At 41.4% G+C, this 23,773-nt stretch overlaps 1 protein-coding gene across 2 annotated transcripts in view; it reads left to right on the top strand.

Moving 5' to 3' along the window:
- LOC127660235 (phospholipid-transporting ATPase IA) overlaps positions 1-23,773 on the top strand; it is a 199,093-nt gene that overhangs the window by 64,365 nt on the left and 110,955 nt on the right. The window contains exons 15-16 of one of the 2 annotated variants that reach the window (XM_052150365.1): positions 11,923-11,967; positions 18,925-18,997. In XM_052150365.1, the coding sequence (XP_052006325.1) occupies positions 11,923-11,967; positions 18,925-18,997 (118 nt within the window). The remainder of the gene's footprint in view (positions 1-11,922; positions 11,968-18,924; positions 18,998-23,773) is intronic. The other variant, XM_052150366.1, reaches the window with a different exon arrangement.

The raw sequence follows: 23,773 nt of genomic DNA, 5'->3' as shown, positions 1-23,773 counted from the left end.
ATCACCATGCCCAGCATGAGGCAGATGAGAAAATAAAATGGCATGGTACTGTTCCATATTGTCTAGGTTACGTATGTAACCTCCGTTCCCTGATGGAGGGAACGAGACGTTGTGTCAGAGAAGCGACACTAGGGGTCTCTCTTGAGCGCCGATATTCACCTCTGGACTATGAAAAAAGGCCAATGAGAGTTGGCAACCGGTATTTGCATGTCCTGCCCCCGGACATACGGGTATTTAAGCGGCGCAAATACGGGAGTTCATTCAGGATTTTTCTGAGGAGCCGGAAATGGTCCGGCCACAACAGTGGCTCGGCTCAGTGACGTGGCAGGGGAGACACAACATCTCGTTCCCTCCATCAGTGAACGGAGGTTACATACGTAACCTAGACGTTCCCCTTCTGTCGCTCTCTCCACGTTGTGTCAAAGAAGCGACACTAGGGGTCCACTTATAAAAGTGCCATGCGCTGAGCCGTGTACGTGAACTGCTGATACAGGAGCGAGCAGCTATTCTTACGTGCAGGACGACCAACTGTATCAGGCTGCACGTACCCTTCCCCAATGCCCCATTTAAGCCATCAGGATTCCTTATCGTTACCTTGGAGGGGAACAAGGTGCTGGCCGCCAACCTGGGAACGGGCCAAGCCTGGCCGGGCCTCTTTTCTCTCTATGTTTCTCGCATAGAGCAGCTAAGGCCGGGGCCCTTACACGCATTGAGGGAAGGGGGTCTTAGCCCTTATTCAGGGCGGAGAAGACCCTGCGGAGGCCACGCCTAACCGAGAGGGGAGGCAAGTTTAAGTGGCAAAACCATCAGAGGCCTGCTTAGGGCCTATGTGGAAAAGTCGGTGCGGTGGTGGATCCAGCCTCATAGAGGCAGGATCCACCAGGGGGTAAAGCACGTACTGGACACAGCAGTGAAAGGGCTGGGTCTGCCTCCTCCCGGGGCAGCGCTTGCAGGTTCACTACCTGATCCCTGAAGGGCGTGGTAGGAACCTTGGGCACATAGCCCGGTCGCGGTCTTAGGATCACGAAAGTATCTGCCGGACCGAACTCCAGGCAAGCGTCGCTAACAGAGAACGCATGCAGGTCCCCGACCCTCTTGATGGAAGCTAGCGCGATCAGCAGGGCAGTCTTGAGAGAGAGGGCCCTACGTCCAGCTGAGTCAAGTGGCTCGAAAGGGGGTCTCTGGAGGCCCGTAAGGACGACCGAGAGATCCCAGGAGGGGAACAGGTTAGGCCGGGAGGGAGTTATCCTCCGGGCACCTTTTAGGAACCTGACGATTAAGTCGTGTTTACCAAGAGACTTGCCGTCTACCGTTTCGTGGTGGGCCGCGATAGCGGTGACATACACCTTGAGGGTGGAGGGGGACAGCCTCCTCTCCTGAAGAAACACGAGCACTGACGAGCACAACCAGAATGACTTGCTCCTCGTCCTCCCTGATCTTGCATAGCACCTCTGCAAGAAGGCTCACTGGGGGGAATGCGTACTTGCGCAGCCCCGCAGGCCAGCTGTGTGCCAACACGTCTGCCCCGAGGGGAGCCTCTGTCCGGGCATACCAGAGCGGGCAGTGGGAGGTTTCTTGGGAGGCAAACAGGTCTACCTGAGCCTTGCCGAACCGGTCTCAAATCAGCTGGACTGACTGGGGGTGGAGCCTCCACTCTCCGCCAGGCAAGCTTTGTCTTGACAGCGCGTCCGCTACCACATTGAGGTTGCCGGGGATGTGAGTGGCGCGCAGTGACTCCAGTTGCTGCTGACTCCAAAGGGGGAGACGACGGGCGAGCTGTGACATGTGGAGGGAGCGTACTCCGCCATGGCGGTTTATGTAGGCTACGACCGTGGTGCTGTCTGTCCTGACTAGGACGTGTTTGTTCCGAATTAACGGAAGAAACTTCTGCAGGGCCAGAAAAACAGCCAGCAGCTCTAGGCAGTTGATGTGCCAGCGCAGCGGGCCTCGGTTCCACCGGCCTGCGGCTGCGCGCCCATTGCATACGGCGCCCCAACCCAATTTGGAGGCGTCGGTTGTGACCAGAACGCGTCGGCACACCTGCTGCAAGGGTACTCCTGCCCTTAGGAAGCAGAGGTCTGTCCAGGGTTTGAAGGTTTGGCGGCAGGCAGAGGTAACTTTTATGTTGTGCGTGCCGCAGCGCCATGCTCATCTCGGGACTCGAGTCCGGAGCCAGTGCTGAAGTGGTCTCATATGCATCAACCCCAGCGGCGCGGCCGCCGTGGAGGATGCCATATGCCCCAGGAGCTGTTGGAAACGTTTTAGCGGGACCATGGCGCCTGGCTTGAAGGAAGCAAGGCATTTCAGCACTGACTGAGCACGCTCGTTGGAGAGACGTGCTGTCATTGGGACTGAGTCTAACTCCAGACCGAGAAAAGAGATGCTCTGGACCGGGGAGAGCTTGTTCTTTTCCCAGTTGACCTGAAACCCCAAACGGCTGAGGTGGCTGAGCACCTGGTCTCTGTGTGCGCATAGTAACTCTCGGGAGTGGGCCAGTATGAGCCAGTCATCGAGGTAATTGAGTATGCGTATGCCGGCTTCTCGAAGCGGGGCAAGAGCTGCCTCTGCGACTTTCGTGAAGACGCGAGGGGACAGGAAGGGGAGGACTTTTTACTGATACGCCTGGCCATCGAATGCGAACCTTAGGAAGGGGCGGTGTCGAGGGCGAATTGAGACGTGGAAGTACGCATCCTTCAGGTCTACCGCTGCGAACCAATCTAGATGCCGGACGCCAGATAGGATTTGTTTCTGGGTGAGCATTTTGAACGGGAGTTTGGACAAGGTCCGATTGAAAACTTGCAGGTCCAAGATCGGTCGTAAGCCGCCGCCTTTCTTGGGTACAACGAAGTAAGGGCTGTAGAAACCCTTCTTCGTTTCGGTTGGAGGGACGGGCTCTATCGCGTCCTTTAATAGAAGGGAGGCGATTTCTTCACGCAGGGAGAGGGCATGTTGGCTGTGTACTGCGGAAAAATGTACGCCCACGAAGGGGGGCGGAGACCTGGCAAACTGAATTGCGTAACCGAGTCGAATGGTCCGGTGCAGCCAGCGTGACGGGTTGGGCAGTGAAAGCCACGCCTCTAAACTCCGTGCTAGGGGCACCAAGGGGACGGGTTTTTTGGACGTACCCGGCGGGGCTTCGCAGCGGTGCGGAACAGGTAACGTGGCGTCGGGAGGCAACGTGGCGTCCCGAGGCTCTGGTGCTGAGAATAAACTCAAAGCACTTACCTTGCTCCGCGCACCCGGCGGGGGGTGGGTTCGTGACTGAGGAGGAGGTCTGATGTTGGCATCCTCTGGACTTGTCTGAACCAGCCGGCTGGGGAACAGTCTTGGGGCTGGAGGCGGGGACACCGCGTCCATGGAGCCGGGACTGTTGAGGCCTGAAAGCAGAGTGCCGTGAGAACGCCATTTGCGGGCCAGGTGACCCTAGAGACAACAAGAAAATAGCTCTATAGAGTGTAAAGAATTTAACAAAAAATTCTCCTTCCGGCCCTCCACCAGGGAATGGAGTGGTCTTACCAGCTCCGGAGCTAACGTCTCGGTCTCTGGGTCTGTCATCTCAGGAGCGCCTGGGAGCCTTCTGGGTCCTCAAGGGGGTCCGTGAGACGATGGGCGTCCAACTTCTGCGGGGAGCTCAACGCTGGGGCTGAGAGCTGAGCCCACTCACTTGTTAGTTGAGGCGGAGCACCATTTTCTTTCTTTCTTGAAAGCCGCAGGAGGACGCCCTCGGCGAACAGACAGGGCATGGCCCCTGGCGGCAGGTTTGCGGCAGGGCAGGATGCTTTTTTGCTTGAAAATAGCCTTGGTCTGTTTCTTCACCACTGAGGACTGCTGGGTGAAGTCGTCAAGTGGTGTCGCCGAATGGACGGAGCTGGGAGACGGGGGCGTTTGAGAAAGCGTGCTTTGTCTGCCTCCCGTACTTCCTGTCCATCGTTGCGTTTCTGGACCACGGAGTGGCCATCGCCTGTTTGAGTGCAGTTCCTGCAGCACGTCAAGAACAGGACTACCCAAGTGCAGATTTGAAGTGCCCTGGCCCGTTGGATTGCAGGAGGGGGCCATGGCTGCAGGGGGGAGCGGTCTGGGACCGTTCTACCACCGAGGGTAGCGAGAGCGGAGGAGCGAGGAAGCTGGGCTTGCTCAGCTCGTCATGCACATCCGGGAAGGAATCCGGAGGGGGGGGCGCGGCTCCAATGCCGAGGAGCTCGAGGGACCGGCGGTAGGCTGTTAAGCGGACCGCACTAATCCCGAGCTCGGGGGAAGCAGGCAAGCGTGCCGGGGAGGCGGGAGGTTTTCGGGGGATTTACCCGGCGAAAGCGTCCCGTTATTCTCCTCCAGGTGGTTCTCCATCGCCCGCGGCGCCTGCCTCAATCCCGTAGGAAGGAGGCGAGGTGCGGGGGGCGGCTGAAATGGCTCTCTCTCACTACAAGAGAAAGCAGAGATCGCAACGCTGCCACAGTTATGTTCTCACTCTGAAAACATAACCCATTGGAGAGCATGCTCATCCCGAGCTCGGGGGAAGCAGGCAAGCGTGCCGGGGAGGCGGGGGGTTTCGAGGGGGTTCACCCGGCGAAACGGAGCCCGTCACCGTCCCCAGATCGTTTTCATCGCCCGCGGCGCCTGCCTCAATCCCGTAGGAAGGAGGCGAGGCGCGGGGGGCGGCTGAAGCGGCTTTTTCTCACTACAAGAAAAAGCCTACGACCGCAATGCTGTCATGGCTATGTTCTCGTACTGAAAACATAGACCATTCATAAAAACGCTGCCTGCGTATGATCGCAACCCAGGAATGCAAGGCAGTTTTTATGGCCGTCAGAGGTGGGGAGAATCAACGCATCCAGAAACTACACAGAGGCGGAAAATCGTCTTTAAAAAGACGCGTCCTGAGAAGGATGTTCAACGCCGCTGTGTTTTGCTCTTTTAGAGCGAAATTCACTCTTTTAGAATAACTCTTTCGAGTTGTCTGCGCTGTCGAAGCGCCCAGGGGCAAGAATGCACAGCCGTGCACGAATGAGAAAGCCGCTGTTGTGCGTCATCAGATCCAACAGCATGCAGAGCATCAGAGGATTAAACAGGAACTTGGTGTGTAACTGCATGCACAACCATCGGCTCCGAAGAAATTTTCTGAATGAACTCCCGTATTTGCGCCGCTTAAATACCGGTATGTCCGGGGGCGGGACATGCAAATACTGGTTGCCAACTCTCATTGGCCTTTTTTCATAGTCCAGAGGTGAATATCGGCGCTCAAGAGAGACCCCTAGTGTCGCTTCTCTGACACAACGTGGAGAGAGCGACAGAAGGGGAACTGTAATTTTACCTTCTCAACAGATAGTCTTTACGACCATGGTGATATTTATGGTAAGCAGTTTTTAAAAGACGAGGGCCATGACAGGGCTGAGGTCATGCTGGGGCCACAGCTCTCAGCTTATTGAATGTGTAGATACCCAATGCCTCTAGATCTAATCACAGACACCCCAACCATCACAAAATACAACCTAACATTCACATTCATGCTTTATGGTGCAGCTTTATGTTTTGTATTCAGATACTAAAACACAGCAGCAGTATCATATCTACAGATCTAAAGGATGTGGTCACCAGCATTAGGCATTACAGAGCAGCATTAATCTCATTAACTCAATTTAAACTCTTCTGATAAGAGGAGAACACAAATTCCAGTGACACTTACTACGTGACACTTAAAAGAAGATGCTCTCTGGAAATATTCAATCAATTTGAAATGTTGGATTTTCATTTCCAAAAAGAAATGGCCTTTGCAAGACAGCAGAAGAAAAGTGTTAAGTTTTTGTTTAGCTTTGTTTTAGGCTTTGGCTCTATGAGGCATCAAACTTTCTTGTTGTAACTTATTTTCTGTCTACTGTGCACAAGCATCAGCACAACATGACTTCTGTTTAATTGCAGTCTGTACATTTAAACCATTCAAGCTAAGTTAATTACTAAAGAGAGAGAAGTGAAGAAAGAATTATAAATGAATGACAAAATTTAAATGAAGAAAGGGACAGAAAGAAGAAAGTGAGAAGGAAGGAAGGCAAATAAAGAAACAAAAGAATGAAAGAAGCGAGAAGGAAAGAAAGAAGCGAGGAGAAGGAAAGATAGATAGGAAGAAAGGGATGAAACAAAAGGAAACAAAGTATGAAAGAAAGAAAGAAAGAAAGAAAGAAAGAAAGAAAGAAAGAAAGAAAGAAAGAAAGAAAGAAAGAGAATGAAAGACAAGCAGAGAGGAAAGAAAAAGCGAGGAGGAAAGATACATGGGAAGAAAAGGAAACAAAGTACGAAAGAATGATGGAAAGAAAGATTAAAATGAGAATGAAATGAAAGGATGGAAAGAAAGAAGAAAGTGAGGGAAGAGCTTGAAAAGAAGAAGAAGAGGAAACAAGAGATGGATGAAAGGAAGAAGAAAGCAAGAAAGAAAAGGAGTGAAGGGAGAAAGGAAAGAGGAAGGAAGGAAACAAAGGGAGAATGAAGAAATGAAAGCAAGAAGGAATTTGAAAAAATAAGGAAGAAAAGAAGGACAAGAAGGAAAAGGAAAAAAGAAGAAAATAATTGAGCAATGAAAGGAGGAAAAAATAAAAGAAAGAAGGAAATCTAAAATAGAACGCACACGTTCATGCTGTGATCCTGCAGCCTTGATCTTTGAGCCAGGCTGAATTTCACTGCTGTGGCCTCCTGCGCCAGAGTCACTCCTGCCGCCCCATGGCTCTTTGTGAATAAGAGCAGGAGATTGACATTGGTGATATACAATACATTTTAATATCGGGAATATCCTTCACATTGAGAACTGGGCAGTATTTCAGAAGAAGTCCTTGTCATCGGTCTCATGAATATAGATGGCGTCTTTCATCAGTTTCAATTTGTTAAAAGTTTTGGGAGCCCTGATGTTAAAGCCCCTTTACTCTTAATCCTCAGACATTATAGACATTTATTTTTTCACGTACGTGTAAATCAGCTTTAGAGAGGTTTCACATTCTCACAAGAGGGTGTGACGTGTTTTACTCTCCTTCAATCCTCCACCCATGTCTCGCTTCCTCTCAACTTGTGTTTCCTTCCACAGCTCATTAACTAGAACAGTAATTAATGAGGAAATCCCTTTGGGAGAAGATGTTAATTAATTGGATGAGACGTGGCTTGAGTGCTCTCTCATACAGATATAATGTCATGAGCAAAGTGTGTTTATTTATTTATTTTTAAATAATTCCTTAGCCCTCATCAGGGAATTGGTCATACCTGATCCATGTACCTACAATTTTTTTATTTGCTTGTTTTTTGCTACTATAAGCTTTGGATTGTGAAGCTGGTCAACCTTTTCTTCATAGTAATGTACACTTCTTTCTCTTTGCCACATACCAATATTTTTCTTAGCTTACTTATAGACCTACTGTGCATCAGGACCTACATTGGCTCCATATTGATTTCAACTTGTTCAAAGCACATTCAAGTGTGTAACCTGGATCTAGCTTGGCAGATTACCCATTAAGTCAAAATCACATGCATTTGTGCCAAACATTTAAGGAGGATCTATTGAAAGTCTAGTCTCTTAAAAAAAAAGGGTCTCTTTTTTTTGTCTGAGAAATGTACCTTTGAGAAATTTACCTTTACTGTACATAGATGGATGACACGTAAGATAATTATATGGTGCCGTAGACAGAGCCGTAGTGCTATTTACGCCTCTTTTGTTCCCTGTTTGTGAATTGTTATGTGAAGGTCCATCTGTACTCATCTTGTCGCTTCCCCCAAATGTCTCTTGGGTTGGACACAGGCAAATTTGAGCACATACAGTTGTAATTAACCTGGAATCTAAGGAAGGTAACTTTCTATGTCAAGTGTTGGGTGTGATTCCATCTCGTCAGGATTCCTATGTGAATTATTTGTGCATTTGAAAATATTTACAATTCACAAAGTAGTCATTTAGCAAACACCTTTTCCTAAAGCAAATGTCAGTACAATTATTTTAGGGTCAGTGTCTCTGGAGTAAATTGGGGTTAAGTGCCTGGCTCAAGGGCACAATAATGATAGGTCTTTGATCACTTCTAATAGGGTTTGAACCAGAATTGACATTTTGGTCTTAAGACCTTTTGAGTTTGGGTCTTATTACTTGGTGTCTTGATCAGAGACGCAAAACTTCAAGTCTGGGTCTGAATCTGGGTGTCATCTTAAGGTATCTTTCTATTTCCAATGTAATGAAGGTGACAATTACCTCCACCACAGATCTGCATGGTATCGTCACCATTACACAGAATTTACAAATAATTCCATGGCTTCTTCCATTTATCCAGTATACAAGGTGACTCATTTTTAAAATGCTGCTATAAATGCAGCATTTGCTCTATTTCAGTTCATTAAAATCAACAGCATCCTTTTTGGACTGACTGACTGGTCTAGGTCTTGGGATTGGATCTGGATCTGGGCCATGAAGGGTCTGGGTCTAAATGAGGTTGGTCTTAGGGGGTCTGGTATTAATCTGTGTATGGTCTTGATTCCAACTCAGATTTCAGATCATTAAAATGTTTTTTGGACTGTCATGTTTTGGTCTGAGACTTCGTCTGGATCTGGGCCTCAAGCATGCTTGGTTTGTGTCTTTGTAGATCGTATTGGTATGGGTCTTTGGGGATCTGGTATTGATCTGGGTCTTAGGGGACTATATGCGCATTCTGCTCATTCAAAGACGCAAGGTTAGAAAAATCGAGCTTTGCACATTCAGTGCTCGTGCATTCTGCTAATGACGAGATTTGTTTCATGCATCCTGTACCTGGGCCTCAAGCATTCTAGTCTTAGTCTGGGTCTTGGGGATCATGTATTGGCCTGGGTCTTAGGTGATCTGGTATTAATCTGGGTCTTACAGGATCTGTTATTGGTCTGGGTCTGGGACTTGGTCTGAAACTGGGCCTAGACCTCAAGCATTCTAGTCTTCCTCTGGGTTTTAGGTAATCTGTTATTGATCTGGGTCTTATGAGGTCTGGTCTGGGTCCTGGTCTGGACTTGACCCTGAAGTGTTATATTCATGGTCTGGGTTTTTAGAGGATTTGTTATTGGTCTTGACCTTGGCCTCAAGTGGTGTAGTTTTAATCATGGTCTTATGGGACCTGGCATTGTTCTGGTTCTTTGGGGGATCTGTTATTGAATTAGGTCTTAACTCCAACTCTGGTTTGCACCTACAACCATACCAGCCAAGGTCTTAAACCACTAGGCTGCACCACCTTTCTAACAAATGCTTTTGAGGGTGTTTCTTTGAAGCGTCTTTGGGGGAATGATGTTCTAAAGGCTCTCATTCGTGCAAGTTTTTCATGCATGCTCTAAGATTTCTCTGTTTCTCCTCTTTTCTGAGAACCTCGTTGCTCATATAAAAGATCTTGTTCTGTATCCACCCATAGGGTCTAATATGCTAGCATTTGTTATTTTTAAAGTATGTTTGTTTTAAACAAACATGCCTGTCTGCCAAAAAAAAAAAATGTTTTTTAATCATGTGTGGAGGTAGTTGAATCTAATACCTGCAGGACTTGTTGGCCTATATTAGTGTATATGCACTGTTCTCCCCTGCTGAAATTAATTTCTTTCCGTTTCAGCATGCTAAACAATTATCTGTCACCCGAGGCTGATGGTACAGAGGCAGATATGTGCATGGCCAGTCAACCTGCCCTAGGTTTTTATAGTTTCTGTCTTGAGTCCTAATTTGGGTTTGAAATGCACCACATATCGCATGAAGTGATAGGACTGGTCCGAATGGATTCATCAATACCATATTTGAAATGTATTAGTGGTCTATGTCAGGGTTTTTTTTTTTTTTTTCAGATGCTAATACTTTGATATATACAGTATATTGTAACATGGTACTGAATTATTACCATATTCAAGGACCCATGGTATTTGCTTAGTATTCAAAAGCACTTTGTATTATTATGTTTTACAAGTATTATTGTGTAGTTTACTGTGTTGATTCCATGTTTTTTTTTTTTGGGCCACATGGTACTGGTTGGTACTTTTGGTATACTTCTTATTTAAAATGCAACCCATGGCATTGGAATCACCACACTTAGAGGATGTTCACCCAGATTTTTTACTTTGTAGCAAATAAACAAATCACAGATATGACAAAACTATTTTTGTTTAATAGCTGAACATTCAGGCTTTGTGAAACATCTCATTATTTTAATTAATGGCATATTTTTTTAGAGGAACAAATTATGGAACCGCCTTGTAATTTGCATTTCTAAAACAAATATGTGTTTTAGACAGTGATATTTAGTGATGCGTCACAAATCGGCATTGGCCAAGGTGATGATTCTGGAACTTTTGTCTGGTGCCGTTCTAATGAAACATATAAAAATGAAGAAAACAATCAAATTTCCCAAGCAATTTATGATATGGGGTTGCATGTGAGGTAAAGGACCAGGGGAGATGGTAATCATTACCATTGACATTTTGGACACTTTTATTCCATCAATAAAAAATAGGTTTTGTGATGAAGTCATTTTTCAGGATGATAATGCATCTTGCCACAGAGCAAAGAGTGCTAAAGCTTTTCTTCAGGAAAGGCATATCAAGTCAATGAAATGGCCAGAAAATAGTCATTGAAAATGTATGGTGGTCAGTTGGTCCATGACAAGGCTCCATCCTGCAAAGCTGATCTGTCAACCACTATTCGAGAAAGTTGGAACCAGCTTGATAGAGAATATTGTTTTGCGTTAATGAGGTCCTTGCCTCAAAGAATTCAGGCCATCATAAAAGCCAGAGGAGGCGCAAACAAAGTACTAATTATAATTTCTTTTAAATTATTATTATTATTATTATTATTATTATTACTATTTGTCCCCAACATTGAGTGATTCCTTAATTTTTTCCTCTACTTGATCTGGAAAAAAACATGGCATTAATTATAATAATGTAATTTAATTAGCTTGAGGGATGTTTCACGAAGGCAGAATGTTCAGCTATTAAACAAAAATAGTTTTGTGTCATATCTGTGATTTAGTTTATTTGCTACAAAGTAAAAAAGCTGTATGAACATCCTCTAAGTGTTGTGGTTTCATAATTTTTGGCAGGGGTTGTATTTTCTACAACTCACAGAACATCATTTATTGTTATTTTTCCTTCCTAGCATGTTACTCTTCCTCTGCCACAATACTTTCATTGCCTATCTTGTCTTCCTGCCTCCCTCACCAGTGTCTAGTCTTTTAAACACTTTGTCAGGCCAATGTCCACTCTTATTATGATTAATAAAACCCCTACGCCCAAATCTGTTGACCGGGGCAAAGATGTGAGAATAATTTGCAGCTGTCAGGCCAGTAGCAGTGGCTGTGTCTGCATATCCCAGGAGACACAGACACAGTTTAGAAGCCAGCAATTCATCCACTTCCCCTCTATGTGGGACTTTCTAGTGGCTGTAAAAAGATAATAGCATTGCACAAAATCCATCTAGTTATTTGGCTTAGAAATTGACCTCAGACACTTGTGCTTTTTAAAAAGCTATAACCGAACCCACCCATCAATCTCACATTCATGTATCAGATCAGTTACTTTGTATCAAATCAGATACATTGATGGATAACTGCCATGAATCCGCTACAGCATGTGTCATATGCATCAAAATATGAATTTAAGAGTTTGCTGAACTGGGATCAGTTTTGCATTCTAACAAATATTATCTTGGATCAGCACTCAGAGACAATTGATATATATGTAAACCCTTTCTGTTCTGACATTCTTACTTTCTTCCTAACATGTTTGCCTCTGCAAAAAAGTAAAATATGTAATATGAATGTATATTCATGCATGCTCAGATCTGTTCATGCTAATTATTATTATAATAAAATGGCACTCATTTGTATTCCAAAAACTTGCACCGGCAGACACGCAGAGTAAACATGGTCATTTCTGTTCTGTTCAGTCTGTAACTTTCTTCACTTCACTCAACAGTCATGCAGCTGAAATTGAGGATGGTAGTTTTGCAGAAGAGGACTGGTAAGAACCAACACTGTTGGATGTTTGTATTTTGCTTCTGTGATGTGGTCTTGCAGTGACGACCTTGTGAGAAATGTGGTTCAAACCTTTTGCTTGTAATGTGATTGTGTTTACTGGAGTTTGGGAGCACAATGTGATATAAAAGTGGTGTATGATTGCAATATTGTGCAATGTTCAAAATGAGATGAAATTATAATGAGCTGATATTCTTTGCTTTGCTCTAAAATGGTCACCTGCATAATCCCTTTTAATCTGTTCATTTGGTCTGTATTGTATGGCTAAAATAGCAATCACTAATTATGTTTCCAACTCGACAAATGTAAACATATACAGAGCTGATGAGAATCAGAAAACCATGTATGTATGTATGTATGTATGTATGTATGTATGTATATACAGTATCAGTATCTCACAAAAGTGAGTACATCCCTCACATTTTTGTATGTAAATATTTGATTATATCTTTTCATGTGAAAACACTGAAGAAATGACACTTTGCTACAATGTAAAGTAGTGAGTGTACAGCTTGTATAACAGTGTAAATTTGCTGTCCCCTCAAAATAACTCAACACACAGCCATTAATGTCTAAACTGCTGGCAACAAAAGTGAGTACCACCCCTAAGTGAAAATGTCCAAATTGGGCCCAAAGTGTCAATATTTTGTGTGGCCACCATTATTTTTCAGCACTGCTTTAACCCTCTTGGGCATGGAGTTCACCAGAGCTTCACAGGTTCATGCTAATGAACATGTATATACGTGTGTATATACGTGTGTGTGTGTGTGTGCGTGCGTGTTTTTGTGATTTACGAGGACAATTTTGTAAGTTACCAATTAGTAATTACAAGGGTATTATGCTATAAATGTGATTTATGAGGACATTTCTAGTGTCCCCATAATTCAAATCGCTTAAAAATCATACTAAACAATGTTTTATTGAAAATGTAAAAATGCAGAAGGTTTTCTGTGAGGGTTAGGTTTAGGGGTTGTGTTAGGTTTAGAGGATATAATCTATAGTTTGTACAGTATAAAAGTCTTTATGTCTATGGAAAGTCCTCATAATGATAGGTAGACCAACATGTGTGTGTGTGTGTGTGTGTGTGTGTGTGTGTGTGTGTGTGTGTGTGTGTGTGTGCGCGTGTGTGTGTGAGCGTGTATTTATCACTTTGTGGGGACCAAATGTCCCCATAAGGATAGTAAAACCTGAAATTTTTGACCTTGTGGGGACATTTTGTCGGTCCCCATGAGGAAAACGGCTTATAAATCATACTAAATTATGTTTTTTGAAAATGTAAAAATGCAGAAAGTGGTTTAGGGGATAGAATATATAGTTTGTACAGTATAAAAACCATTATGTCTATGGAAAGTCCCCATAAAACATGGAAACACAACGTGTGTGTGTGTGTGTGTGTGTGTAAATTGAGACCATGCCTGTTCTCATGGATATAGGAAAGTGATTTTATTTCTAATGGTGTAGAACAATCAATATAATAAAAACATGATAACAGTACACACAGACACATATACATATATATATACACATATATCCATACATGCACGCATACATACATGCATGCACATATACACACACACACACACACACACACACACACACACACATATATACACACACATACACATATATATATATATATATATATATATGTATATATATATATATATATATATATATATATATATATATATACATGTATATATATATATGTATATGTATATATATATATATATATATATATATATACACGTATATGTATATGTATATGTGTGTGTGTGTACTGTAAACATGTTTTTATTATATTGATTGTTCTACACCATTATAAATAAAATCACTTTCCTACATCCAGCATTGACTCCATGAGAACAGGCATGGTCTCAATTTACACTTTGTATACCAGATATAATTTTTTTTTAAGTGACATTGTCCACAAAAGGGTGCAGAAAATCTATATAAACCTATCAGCACCGTGTTGTCTTGATTGTTCATTGTGAAGAGCATCTGGCCGTTAACAAATTTTCAAGGTTACTATATGGAAACTACAGTAATACAGTTATAAAACAATGGTTAATTGTATCAAAACTATGATTTCTGCCAAGAGCACAATGGTGACAGCAGTCAATGTTTCTACAATATTACTATAGTAAAACCATGGTTAATTTTCATTAGGGTCCTTAACTAAAAAAAGGCTGAATATGGCACTCATAAAAATATGACTTATAGAAGTAGACATATTGGGTATCTTGTGACACTATTACATATCTCAGGACAGTAAAGACCCTAAACAATTTTGGTATCTAAACTATAAGAAAAAAAATATTTATTTGGAATTATTGTTAGATGGTTTATTTGAGGAATACTAAAGAAGTTGGGACATAACTCTTAAGTCTGTCAGGTCTGTCTAACAAATCCATGTAGGAATTTTATTTTAAGTATGTACCGGTACCAAACAAGGGTAAAAGCATATGGTAAATAATAATTGCCTTATGTCCTGGAATGCCTTCAAGGGCAAAACATGAGATGTATTCTCTCTTGTCCAAGACAAAAGGTTCTTGGGAATATAATTAAGTAGTGCCCTGAAAAATATATGCAGTAGCTGTCTTTGTCTGAGTTTTGAGTCCACTGGACAAGGATGTACATTTGAGTGGTACAGCCACGTGCATGAAACAATGGAAGCAATTGTGTGTCTCGGGGGAGTCATGTAAGCAAACTCTGATATATGCCTTATGCCCCCAACCTCTGCTGTTTATTCTGTTTAAACCTCACACACACACACACACACACACACACATTTAAACAACACTGTTTGGCTTCTTGGGAACTGCTTTCCTCTCAGTGGAGCTGTAATAGGATATGCTGCATTGGCCTGTGTTGTGTGTTTGTTTGTGTGTGTGTGTGTGTGTGTGTTATAGAGAGGGGGAAATAATGCATATTATAGTCCATTATAGTTCAGTTCTGCAGTACATTGCAGGAGGAATGTGAGTGAATGAGCAAAATCCAGGCCATCAAGGTCTGATAAGTGCAAGCGCCGCATTCTGTTTCCATGGAGATGGTGGCCCCGCTGGGTTTTGGATCACCAATAACTGAGGCAATGTTTGGAATGGAATTACTGAATACTGCCTACATTTTGTAATATGTGAAACAGTAAGCCTAATGCAATGAACATTTTATACACAAATCTGTAGGATTTAACAATCAGTTTTAAATAATCATCTAGGAAATGTTATATTGCCTTTTTTTTTTCTCATTTTGTTTTAAAACGCCAGTCTTTTTTAAAACTCTTGGCCGACTGATCAAATAATGGCTTTTTGGAATGGAACCAATGCTAGTTTACTCTTCCAAACATATCCTGAACCAAAGACAAGTCAGACATCTTTGCCCAGAAGCCACTACCCAGACATCTTAAGCCAGTGTGGTAGCAATCATTATTTTGAATTGTATAGTTAAGAGAAGTTTGTCCTCCTAAACATTCTATTCTAAAAGCTCCTCTTAGCATGGTGCAAAGAAAATCCTTGTATATGGCCATGTTAAACAGGGACTTTGCAACCAGGTAGAAGCCTCTGTGTACTAGTTGCATCAGCAGTAGACTGAATAAACATACAAATGGTAAGTGTAATCCTATTATGACTAGTAAATACTTACCCAATTTTCAGGAAATAATGTAGAACTGCTGGGCAACCCCCCTACCGTGTTCCCCAACAGATTGTTTCTATGCTTGGCTTAAGCCATTATGAGAAATCAACACTGTTGAAATGCTAAGCTATAGGATCTGACACTAAATGTGCGCATTGTCTGAACCATGCATTTTCTACAGTATAATGTGAAATGTGCTGTATCATTGTGTTTCTACTTGCATATGCAGCATAGCATTTGCTCGGAGCACTCGTCAGCACGACAGGAATGATCAGTGGTTGTGTTGCATGATTTTGTATTCTAAAGCCTGTTTTGAGCACTTTCATACTAATCTAATGTTCATCTGATGCATTTTAATGTGTCTCAAACTAGTGGCTTTGTGTGTGTGTGTGCGCAAGAAAGAGCCACATGTCTGCACGTCTCCCTGTTTAAGGTACTGAGAGACAGGAAATTGGATTTTGCTGGTGCCGATGACGTTTCATAATGTGCTTGTCTTAGTGTGATTGATTTGATTTTCATCCTCCTCCCTCCGCCTGTGATTTTGTCTTTAACTCCACATAACATCCTCTGAGTCTTGGAGATGAGCGATGCCCACCTTGAAATCCATATGTGAGACAGAATCTCACTGGCTACAGTTTAAATAAGCTGTGTTTTTTTGTTAGGTGCAATGGCGAAAGGAATGATGTTATACGCTGCACCCTATGGCACAGTGTGCCATGAAATCAGTAGCTGATGAGCAAGCTAAAGCTACTTGTCAGACACATAAGCTCCAAAATTGCCATGTATGTGGCTTTTTTTTGTAAATTTGTTTTTACCTCAAGTCCCTCGCCAGAAATGTAAATTCCCCTAAAGTCACCATGAAATTAAAATGAACCCTATTGCTTTTTTAAAGGGATAGTTAATGGATAATATAAAAAAATAGTTAAAAAGCTGTATGGCATGTAACACCAGAGACTATGTAGCAGAGACAGGCAGCTTCTATTCATTTGAATGGGAGAAATTGGAATGCCCAACGGTCAACAGATGTAAAAAGGAAGTCCCGCCTTACAGGAAAAAAGAGCCAATCACCTTTTAGATGCAGACATCGCCTGTCAGTCAACTTAAAACATGCGCATTTGCTAGACAAGGTGGAAAAATTGCATTCTTTTAGCCTAATCTGAGGTAAAGAAGCATACAGTTTATGATTTCAGTGTTGTCAGAATTTACTGCTGATTTGAAATATGTTCATCGTACTTTTGACCAACCGTTTTGCTGTGACACTGCTGCTGTCGTCTAATGGCCTGGTCAGACCAAATCCAAGACAAATTTGTGAGATGAACTGCCAAAGAAAGTTCTATTCACATAGACCACCGAAACTAATAAAATGAAGAAAGAAAGAACAGTTTCACCCCTGTACAGTTTGTGGCGCTGTTGTAAAAAACATATTTATTCTTGTTTCCTGCACTGACCTTCAATGCATTTATTATTGACCTAATTTGGAATAACCGTTTCATTCATTTAGGGCATTTTGAGTGATTTATGATCTTTTTGTGCGAGTGTACAGAGCGCATTTTAAACAGACTCCTGAACCCAGTTTCTCTTCTTTTTTTTTAATGCCTGGATAATATAAATTTCAAGTTTAAAGCTGCAAGCAGCGATGAACGGGCCAGTGTAAAACATGTAATTTCCTATTGCAAGTAGGTGGCGCTATGACTATAACTGAATATTGGAAGATAGAAGTGTTCAGGCCGGGACTTTTATAAAACGTGAAGTTTGGAGCAAATTGGACATTGTATGTTTGAGTTACAACAACTTCCTGCTTCATGGCAAAACATCGAAATATACCAGGCCGCCACGGAAACGCTGTTCAAATAAAACTCAAAAGCTTCACAATTTAGCATAGCAAACGCCTTTTAGATTTTAGATTTATCACGTTACACACGTGTGCCAATTTTCGTACATGTAGGTTAAACGTAGCGTAAAGTGCACATCGTTGAAAGTTTGTTGGTGGCGCTATCGAGCCATTTTGCCACACTTAATTCTGAAACCATATCAGATGTAAATTTACGCCACTTCTGATGCATGTTCAAAGTTTCATGAGTTTTCGAGGATGTTTAGGCCCTCAAAAATGCAATTTTTCATTTGGGGAAAAAATTATAAACGCCTAGAAGATCAATAGGGTCCTCTCCCCATCGGGTGCCCGGGACCTAAATATAAACTCATCAGCATCTGCACGTCCGATGCCATTGTTAGTGCTGGTATTAGTGCCACCAATACACTGGATTGTGGAGCTTCAGTGGTAAAGTGATGAAAAATTATTTAAAAAAAATAATTTCTCATTGGTCATATAGTTTTCTTCACAGTCCGAAGGAAAAAATAATCTGACTTAACATTTGAACTGAAAATTCGGGCTTGGTGTGAATAGGCCTTAAGAAAGGTGGTTTGAAGAAGTGTACCCGTCTTGGGACAGGGTTATCATGTTCAGCATACAGCTATAGATATCTCCACTACTGAGCCCTTGAACAGGCCATATATCACAGACCTGCTAATCGATATTTCTCCTAAAAAATGCTGTCATGTGCCAAGTGTAAATTCAGTGTACCTCTCACCTATTGATGAAAGTGTCAATAGTTAGTCTTGTGGTGTTTATATCTACTCTGCTATGACAATGAAATTTGTTCTTTTTTTAATCAATACAGTAAGGCTTTAGGGTATTTGGTGATGGAATTGTAATACTATGCAAATACAAGCTTTCTCTGACTGACATTTGCATTATAAAAAAATCTGTCATAATGTACTCGCCCTCATTTTGTTCAAACCTGTTTGACTCTCTTCAGTGGAACACAAAAATGTTTGAAAGAAAGACGGCCTCAGTCACCATTCACTTTCGTTGCTTTCTTCCATGCAATAACAGTGAAAGGTAACTGAGGTTATCATTCTGCCTAACATCTCTGTTTGTGTTCCACAGAAGAAAATGACATGGGTTTGGAACAATATGAGGGTGAATACAATATGACCGATTTTCATTTTTGGGTAAACTATCCCTTTAACTCTAAAACGTTGATTTACTTACAAGGGAATTTTGGCATATTAAAACCAACATTTGCCTAGTCTTGAAAAGCTCAAGCACTTCATAAACAAATAAACGGACTGATGCATGATAATTCAAGTTCATTTTAACTCCCAAAAGTGTTCAAATCCATTCCGGTGTTAATGAGTGTAGTTGTTTTAACCCCCTCCTATATTGTGATATGTGTGTTTATATATGAGAGCACCTGTTTCTTTTTATTTATTTTTGTCTTCCTTTCTCTGCCTGTCTCTCTGTATGCAGTCACAGCTCTCAATCCACAGAGGAATCTGAATTTAATGACCCCAGCTTACTGGAAAACCTCCAAAGCAATCATGTAAGTACTGTAATGGCATCACAGCTGCTCAGTCATGCCCAGCCTTCCAGAAATTTACACACAGGCTGATATCCACATGCTCGAACCTCCTGCTGCCCATATTAGTTCTCCACCTGGTCTGTTTATGAAATAGACTTTATCAATGTTATTCTTTAACATTTAAAGTAACTACTTAATTTAGAGATTTATTTTACTTCTTTTTTAGTATTTTTTGCCTTTTTTAGGCAATTTAAAAACTTAAGTGTAACTTGCAGGTGGTCAGATTTTATTATAATAATTTTTTCTAATGAAGGAATTTATTTTAATTAGTCTATAATCTCTGCTTTGATTCTTAATCCTAGATGTGAGTGGGTTTTGAGGGTTTTGTGTCTGTATTTGGGTAATTGATGCAAAACATGTCCATATGCTTTTTTTTTATTATTATTATTAACATCAAGATTTTATCATTTTTGTGGATGTATCAGTGAAAGTGCCTGACGTGACTGGTCAACATTTTGTATCACCTTTAAATTCACTAGTTGATTTTAAATGGTAATACGGTATGGTAAATAAGTATGCTCCGATACCTGGATCGGTATCGGCTCCGATACTGACGCTTTTAGAAGGATTGGGTATCGGTCCGACGAGCCCGATCCAAATCTGATACTGTGTGTTAGTCATGTTCATTACTGTCAAGCTCAAAAAATGACATAATCACTGCAAAAGGGGAGATGGTAAAATGTTTGGATTTGGTATGATATTTGTTTGACCACTTCATTATTTTTATTTAGTTTGAAGTTTAAATTGAATTTATAAATATTTTTAAAGTGCATTCCGATATAATCACTGTTAATACAAACCATGATTTGTGTGTCAGTATAGATGAAAATGACTAATAATACTAACTCTCTATAATATAACGAAGCATAAATCGAATATAACGAATAAAAAAGAGAGAGAGAGAGGGAGAGAGAGGGAGAGAGAGAGAGAGAGAGAGAGAGACTTTTTGACTTTAACAATCACTTTATTCTAAAAAACAAATATATACATTTTTTTTTTCTCCTTCTTCCCTCTCCTTTTTTCCTTTCTTTCCCTTATCATTCCAATCATGAATACAATGAAATATCACATTTTAAAACATCACATTACAAAAAAAAACAAACAAAAAAAAAAACCTTTTAAAAAAAAAAAAAAATTTCCATTGTAATCAACATCACAAATACACTGGTTCACACCCCATTTAGATTTAAAAGTTTCAAGGTCATTGACCAATTTATAATAAGTGTACTCAATTTTTAATCGTGACCTTATTAAGCCCTTTAGGACTGATTCAACATCACAGGACTCATTACCATTCAGGTTTTCTTTACGTGACATCCAAATAGCCATTTTAACTTGTCCAAGTAAAAAAATCATTCAAACATGGGACTCCTTTTTACTCTTTTTATACTTAGGTCCATATATGAAATACATAGGTGAGCAAACTTCTCCCAAGGTCTGACACCACCCATCTATTGTTAGGAACAACTGTTGTACTCTAGTACAATCTAAAAATAAATGAAAGACAGTTTCTGATATCCCACAGAAGGGGCATCCCTCCCTCACCTGTGGATCAAGACGTGCTCTGTGTCTGTTCGTAGCTATTATACCATGCACTATCCTCCATTGAAGATCTCCAGATCGTTTTTCAATAGGAGGTTTGTACAAGGTCCTCCAGCTGCCCTTAGGGGAAACACCTAATCCAAACACCTCTTGCCATTTAGACTCTTTCACGTTTGTAAGAGCATGAAGATGCAGTATCTTCACACACAATGTGTACAGCAACTTTTTCCCTGCATTGCTGAAAACTCCTAACTGAGGTGTCTTAAAAGATAAAATTCCACCCTCAGTTTCTTCCCAGCTTTCAGTCTCAGCTGCAATGTTTAATTCTGGGAAATCACAAATGTTCAGCTCTCCATTATCAGTTTCTAAGGAAAGTCTATAATTCTGTGGCAAAAACTCAACTATCTGAGTCAAAATTTTCGTTGCCACTCGAACTGATCTTATTCCCAATTTTCCAGCAAAAGTCTCAGCTGATATCCATTCACCTTCAGGTATTAAGTGTCCAATGTTTGTGATTTTTGCAGCCCATAGACTTTTCCTGAATGAAATGTCTTTGAAAATATCCAGATTCAATGCAGAGTTGAAAAGCAGCGGTTCTTCTCTCTGCCACAAACTTTGGGCATTGTTTGACTCCCGAGAAATCTTGACAAGTGTCCATGCTTTTAAAACTGATCTATAAAACAATGTTAATCCTCCAAGATCCAACTTGTTTATATCCATCAGGAACAGGTGACGATCTAATCCCATATTCCCTGCTTTCCTCAATAGAGTACATGCTATCCCAGCCCAGCTCACATCCTTCCCATAGAGAAGTCTCTGAGCCACTTTAAGCCTGAAGGTCTTTACTCTGGATCTGATGTCCACTAGGCCTTGTCCTCCTTCCTGTCTGGGTAGAAATAGCACTGGAGCCTTTAGCCAATGCTGTCCTGACCAGAAAAAAATCCACCAGACATCTCTGAATTTGTCTCACCAGGTCTTCTGGAGGTTCAAGGATCATCATTCTATGCCAAAGGGAAGATGCTATGAGGTTATTACATATCAGCACCCGTCCCCTATAGGACAGCTGGGGCAGCAACCATTTCCAATGAGACAACCGCACACGTACTTTCTCCAACAGGCCCTCCCAATTTTGTTTTCTGTACTCAGATGTCCCCAAAAAAAACTCCCAGATATTTGAAACCTGCCCTTCTCCATTGTAAACCACCAGGAAGTAATGGACTCTTTTCAACTTGGCCATACCACACAGCATCGCTTTTACCCCAGTTAATTTTGGCAGATGATGCCTTTCCATAACACTCTAGAGCATGCTTTACCACATTAACATCTCTATCTCCTCTGATTAAAACCATTACATCATCCGCATATGCAGATAGTTTAACAGATTCCTGGGATTTTAGAGAATTAATATGCAGACCTGCTAGGTCTTTCCTTAATTTACATTTCAAGGGCTCAATAGTTATACTATAAAGTTGGCCCGAAAGGGGACAGCCCTGTCTAATTCCCCTCTGAACTTTCACAGAGGTACTTAGGCCACCAGCCATTTTTATCATGCATGTGGCTTCAGTGTACAATAAACGTATCATCGAAATAAATTGATCACCAAACCCAAAGGCTTTTAGAGCATCAAAGAGAAAAATGTGATCCATCCAATGATAAAAACCCCACTTCAATCTTGTCATCAAAAGCATAGTCATACACATCTCTCACTAAATGTAGATTATCTACAATAGACCTATCCTTAATGCAGTAAGATTGATCTTTATGAATGATTTCATGCAAAACATTATTTAATCTGGTGGCCAAACATTTGGAAATTATTTTGTAATCCGAACACAACACAGCCACAGGTCTCCAGTTTTTAAGAGTGTTAAATCCCCCTTCTTAGGGAGTAATGTTAGCACTGCACGCTGGAAGCTCTTAGGAAGTATTCTTTCAGTGACACTTTTTTGAAGGACTTCAAAGTAATCATGTCCAATAACAGTCCAGAAAGCCTTATAAAATTCGGCAGTTAGTCCATCTATTCCAGGTGCATGACCTACAGAGAGTCCCATAACAGCAGCCGTGACTTCTTCATAGGTAAGTTCAGTCACCATAAAAAGTCTGTGCTCTGGAGTTAAAGCCGGAAGATCATGAAGCAATTCATTTCTACATTGTTCATCTGATTTTTCAGAGTTGTATAAACTTGAATAAAATTCCACAGCCATTTTACGCATCTCCATTTGATCAGAAGTGTCTCGACCATTACAGTCTTTTAAACAATACATCACTTTCTCTTGTCCTTTCTTCCGCTCTAGATTAAAAAAGAAAGAAGTAGGAGCATCCATATCCCTTACTGTTGAAAAACGACTCCTTACAAGAGCTCCCTTCACTCTTTCATTTAAAATTGAGCTCAACATATTAGTCTTTTCAGTCCACAGATCTTTAAAGTTTACAGTGTCATTTGCAATCATACACTGCTCGATACCAATAATTTCCTTTTCCAGACATTACAAAGATTTTTTTATACAGAATGAAGAATGTGATAAATATTGTTGACAAAAAATCTTTATTTGTACCTTCCCTATTTCCCACCATTGAATGCAATTTTCATAACAACTCTTCTCACTCTTCCAAGACTCCCAAAAAAATTTGAAATTTTCCAAAAAAAAATTATCTTCTAATAATTTTGCATTAAAATGCCAATAATGACTTTTATGCATTCTTTTTAATAAAGTACACTCAATAGTAACGAATTTGTGATCAGACATTGATGTAGGAAAAATATTTGAATTTATAACTCTATTCCTCATATTACGTGACGTATAGAGTCTATCCAACCGTGCAGCAGAAACTATCTCATTTCTAATCTTCACCCATGTATACTGCCGTGTATACAAATTATGCTCTCTCCATACATCAGATAGGTTTAGATTTTTAATCACATTGCTTAAACACAAAGCACTCTGTATATGAGGTTCTTCACCATTCCTATCCTGTGTAAAATCCAAAGTACAATTGAAATCTCCCCCTAAGATAATCTCCTTCATTTTGTTGTCTTAAAAAATCTTCTAATTTAGTGAACAAACGTATTCTCTCTACACCTATGTTTGGAGCATAGATATTCACAAAAAGAAAAATAAGATTGTCAATTTCTGCTCTCACGATCAGCAATCTCCCTGGATCAACTTCATTTTTTGACAAAATTTTAACTTTAAC

The sequence above is a fragment of the Xyrauchen texanus genome, chromosome 19 (genome assembly GCF_025860055.1).
Source record: "Xyrauchen texanus isolate HMW12.3.18 chromosome 19, RBS_HiC_50CHRs, whole genome shotgun sequence".
Lineage (NCBI taxonomy): Eukaryota > Metazoa > Chordata > Actinopteri > Cypriniformes > Catostomidae > Xyrauchen > Xyrauchen texanus.
This window is presented reverse-complemented; position numbering and strand designations above follow the sequence as displayed.